Source organism: Triticum aestivum, chromosome 2B, assembly GCF_018294505.1.
Source record: "Triticum aestivum cultivar Chinese Spring chromosome 2B, IWGSC CS RefSeq v2.1, whole genome shotgun sequence".
NCBI classification, from domain to species: domain Eukaryota; kingdom Viridiplantae; phylum Streptophyta; class Magnoliopsida; order Poales; family Poaceae; genus Triticum; species Triticum aestivum.
This window is the reverse complement of record NC_057798.1, coordinates 810,782,322-810,786,970: the sequence shown is the minus strand read 5'-3', so window position 1 is coordinate 810,786,970 and position 4,649 is coordinate 810,782,322. Positions and strand designations below refer to the sequence as shown.

At 48.3% G+C, this 4,649-nt stretch overlaps 1 protein-coding gene across 1 annotated transcript; it reads right to left on the bottom strand.

The window, feature by feature from the left end:
* Nucleotides 1-558: 558 nt before the first annotated feature.
* LOC123042991 (uncharacterized) lies at nt 559-4,334 on the bottom strand. Its single transcript, XM_044465321.1, has 3 exons — nt 2,415-4,334; nt 1,979-2,208; nt 559-1,224 (listed from the first exon to the last, which is right to left on the bottom strand). Exons 1-3 carry the CDS (start codon nt 4,222-4,224, stop codon nt 598-600), a joined length of 2,667 nt encoding a protein of 888 aa, XP_044321256.1. The 5' UTR covers nt 4,225-4,334; the 3' UTR covers nt 559-597.
* Nucleotides 4,335-4,649: the final 315 nt, after the last annotated feature.

The window sequence follows — 4,649 nt, the reverse complement described above, 5'->3', positions numbered from 1 at the left end:
CCACGAGTTAACAAATTAGCTATTGGTTCAGACTTACCAAATGAATAACATGAGTTCTTAAACCTTTTCTCCATTAAATCACCCGGCTTCGACCTCCACATTAGAAATGTTTAGCAATAAGTTAGAGCAAATTCCTTATTTCACACTACTTTAAAATGTGGTTCCTTATTTGACCCTGAAGAAACTTTTCTTCCCTATTTGACAGGTAGTCTAAATTTCTTTCCTTACGTGACATCACCGTTAGTTTCGTTACACTGTTCTGTCAAAAAACATTTGGATGGACCAAAATACCCCTGTGCTAGTCGCTAGCCCACATCATCCGGATCCCGATCCAGCCGTCCCTCTCGTCTCTGTTGTTTGACGTGTTTTTGTGCTTGTCGCTTTGAGAAAGCTAAGTCCAATTGCATTTTTTTAGTGCAAGTTACAGGTACATTTAGAGTTATACCTACGTGCATGCACACACTTTGATTGCCCGGTTGCTTCACGTACCATGCATGCCAGTGGGAAATTAATATCATATCTGAATGAAAAATACTAAGCCTAAGCTAAGCTCACAAATCAAGATACAAGCCTAAGCCACTGCCACTCCTCACACCTTCAATAACCATCGAGTACATGATCATGCTTGTCCATGACAAGGCGAGACCAAGCAACAACTATCTCCAACGTGGAGCCGTCAATTGAGCATCTACAACTATTTGTCTGACACTGCTGGATAGGAAATTCGACATGATATTTTCGAACAATATTGAGTCCGGACTTTGAGTATGCTCCTGTGACGACTCGGAGTGTGCCCTGCAATCCCACTGCCACAACATTTCTTGACAAAGAAAGATACCCATCTGATCCTGCACGCATCTTTTTAGCACGACAGTCAAGCAAGACGACTTCTGCGGCGCATCCCTCCGTTGCATCAGCAGGAGAAAACAAGCAAGAAACGTTACATCCATACTTAAAAGGCCACTCCCCTTCAACCACACGAACACCTACTATTGTGGCCTGGATTGCTGGAGCAACTCGCCCAAGTCTTATCTTTGCTGTACAACAGGAGTTGCGGATCTGCATGGTGTCACACCGCTTGATAGAGCGGTAACTTTGGTTGGCAGTGAACGATGTTGTATGTTCAAACTGTGCTCCATACTTCAATTTCAGGTCAATTTGAAACAAAACAGGTTCGCCAGCCACAATTGCACGAGATGGGCCAATCAAGTGCAAAAATGGGTCCTGCAAGCATCATATACATCAACGTCACTCACACACATCAGGCAAAATAACAGTTCAGTTTAACTAGACATAGTCTAACCATGGCCATAATTCGGAAAGAATCTCAAAGAAATAGTTCCCAAACAGATCCTACTAATCTCTACCACTATAATACACCGGTTTGAATTTGGATTTACAACCGGCACGTACTGCTTTCACACCCAAAGAAACAGCAGGTCAATATCCACAGTCGATTTTACAACCTTTGGGTATCTCTACCCTCCGTCAATCACACGGCCACCCAATCAGGCGGCCAATGTCGGCCGGATTTGCTCGGCCTTTGCCCATGTGCATGCTGCATTGCTTGTGCGATATACAGAAATAAACATAACAGGTGCATGTGCCCTGCCATCATCCAGACACAGCCTCAGCATGTGGAGACAACTTTAATTATTCGCTTTTTTTGTTGCTGATTTGCTCTATGCTCGCTAATTGCAGAAAAATTTCAACATACATACGGCCTGGCCTACATAACTTGCCTAAAGCTGATACCGACTAGTTTGAACCTTAAAAGAATCTGGTTAAACAAAACAATCCCAAGGTATGCAGGTAACCAATCAACTCAGGTTAAACTACAAACATTATGCAACAATTATAACTTAATCCTTTGTCACACATCAAATGCTCTTCATATAATACTTTTGGGGAACTTGAAGGACCAAAAACATACTTTTATCTTATAACAATTAGACGAGAAGACAGACATTGTACAGACCTCTTTCTTAATTCTTTGGCTGTTTGCACTTGACCGGCGGAAGAGAATGTTGAGGTTGTTGTCAAAATCGTCCCGTGCAGCGACCACGCCGTAGACATCAAGTGGCCAACTCAGATTCGGGTTAAGATTAACGAGCCTGACTGAATAGATCTGCAAGGCAGGGCCTGCCACGGACGAGAATGGGAAGATTCCAGGCGTGCAAGCCGTGAATTGCATAGGACTCAATGTCGCTGCAGCACAAAATCAAGTGATTGAGGAGTGTTATAAATCAAGCTTCTGCTAAAGTTAGCAGATTGAAATCTATGCATATATAAGAAAGGGTTCTATTTAGCGGTGATATATACAAGAAGGGGATTGCATTTAATTGACCAAGGCACGATTAATTAATTAGAGAGAGGAAAACTAAGATAGCTATATAGCAGTATTTTTGGCTTACTTATGTCGTCAAAGGCACCATGTTTTCTCGTCGAGCATCCCCACGTAGCAACCCAGCCTGCACAGTCCAAATGATCTCCATGACCCTTGGCAGCAGCAGATTTGTGCCTTTTGATAAGCTCCGAGATGCCCACAAGTGCATTGGATATGAGACGCAGCTTCTCAATCTTGTCCGAAGATATGGGGATTCTGAATTTTTGTAGAATGGACGCGAAAGAGTTGAAGCGATAGAGCAACTGCTGCGTCTCGACGAGCAGGAAATCCATTACGTCCTCAGCCTCGCAACCGAGGTAAGGCAAATTCACCTTCTTCTTGAGTGGAGTGTCATCGAGGGACAGGTTAGACATGATGATGTGGTCTTGATCAGCCTTGTTTCCATTTCCAGCCAACCCATTGCCCCGGGACTTGACCTCTGTCCTCAGGAACGAGATCTCCCTCCTAAGCACCTCAAGGTGGCTAGAAAGAGCAACAACCAAGTCGTCAGGACCCATCTGACCCATCTCCTTGCCACTGGCGTCTCTCTCCGTCCCCTTGCTGAGTCCCAACTGCATGCTTATGAGGGGCGAATCTCTGCCCATCTCATTGCCGGAATCGGAATCGGGATCCCTCTCAATCTCCATCCCCGAATGCCTCATCACCGTGAGGAGTGCTTGCTCCTTGGTCCAGAGTATCTCCTGCTGAGTCAAGAGTATACTTTGCGTTGCCGGGTCCTTGGTGGACTGGCACCTCTTGTTGAGTTGGGACCGAACCTTGCTGAGTCTCTGGTGCTCCTTGTTGAGTTTGCCCTCCATCTCCTGCTCTTTGCCGGACTCGATCTCGGTCGTCCCCTTGCTGGAATTCCTCTCCATCATCTCCTTCCTGAGTCTCGACTCCATCCTTATGAGGGATGGGTGCACCCCCGAACTGCCCATCTCATCGCCGGAACCGGAATTGGAATCGGAAACGATATTGGTATCGGAACCAGAAGCCCTCTGAACGTCCATCCCAGACTCTCTCATCATGGTGAGGAGTGTGTCCTCCTCCATCCAGAGTTCATCCAGCTGATCCAAGAATATCCTCTGCGTCGCCGGGTCCGTGGAGGATTCACAAGTCTTGGTGAGTTGGTCCCGAAGCTTCCTGATCCTCTCCTGCTCTTTCCTGAGCTCCCCCTCCATCTCCGTCCGCTTGCTGATTCCCAATTCGGGCTCCATACTTAGGAGGGACCCTGAATCGCCTGAATCGGAATCGGAATCGGGATACCTATGAATCTCCGTCCGGGACTTGCCCATCATCATGAGGATATTTCGCTCCTCCGACAAGAAATGCTGCTGGGTAGCCAAGAGTGCCCTATGCCTGGCCGGGTACTTGCCTTTGTTGAGCAGCCTCGTGACATCGTGCCGAGCCTTCCTGAGAATCTCGAGTTTCTTCTCATACTCCATCCCCTTGCTGGACTCCATCTCCGTCTCCTTCCTGAGCTCCCCCTCCATCTCTCTCCGCCTCCGGCCGTGGATCCCAGCTGGTTTGAGGGGCGAATCTCTGCCCATCTCATCGCCAGAATCGGAATCGGAATCGGTATCGGAACCGGAAGCCCTCTGAATCTCCATCCCGGACTTGCTCATGTTGGTACGGAGTGCGTACTCCTCCATCCAGAGTTCATCCAGCTGATCCAAGAATATCCTCTGCGTCGCCGGGTCCGTGGAGGATTCACAACTCTTGATGAGTTGCTCCCGAAGCTCCCTGATCCTCTCCTGCTCTTTCCTGATCAGCTCCCCTTCCATCTCCGTCCCCTGGCCGGACTTGATCTCCGTCTTCTTGCTGAGTTCCCCCTCCATCTATTGCCGGAATCCCTCTCCGCCGCCTCCGGCCGAGGATCCTGGTTGGGGGGCGGAGGATCTCTGGTTGGGGGGTGGGGTGGGGTGTTGAGAAGAGAAGAGATGGCTTCACCGCCGCCGCTCGCCGCCGGTCGCCGGTCGGTGGCAATTTTACGTACACCGCGGCGTCTCACGCTCAGCCAGGCACCGGCCCACTGGATCGCTTTTTATATCTACTAGTAATAACTGAGAACGACTCTTAATCGAGTTCAACTCCAAGCCGGACACGTCCTTGTGGTTACCTAATTCCAACAGCTCCTCGTCTTCTTGTTGAGTTCGTACCGATGAGTTCCCCTCCATCTCCATCCACTGCTGAATCTCCGTCCTCTTTCCGGACTCGCGCTCCGTCTCCTTCCTTGAGTTTCTAAAATCACATTTAAATTAAT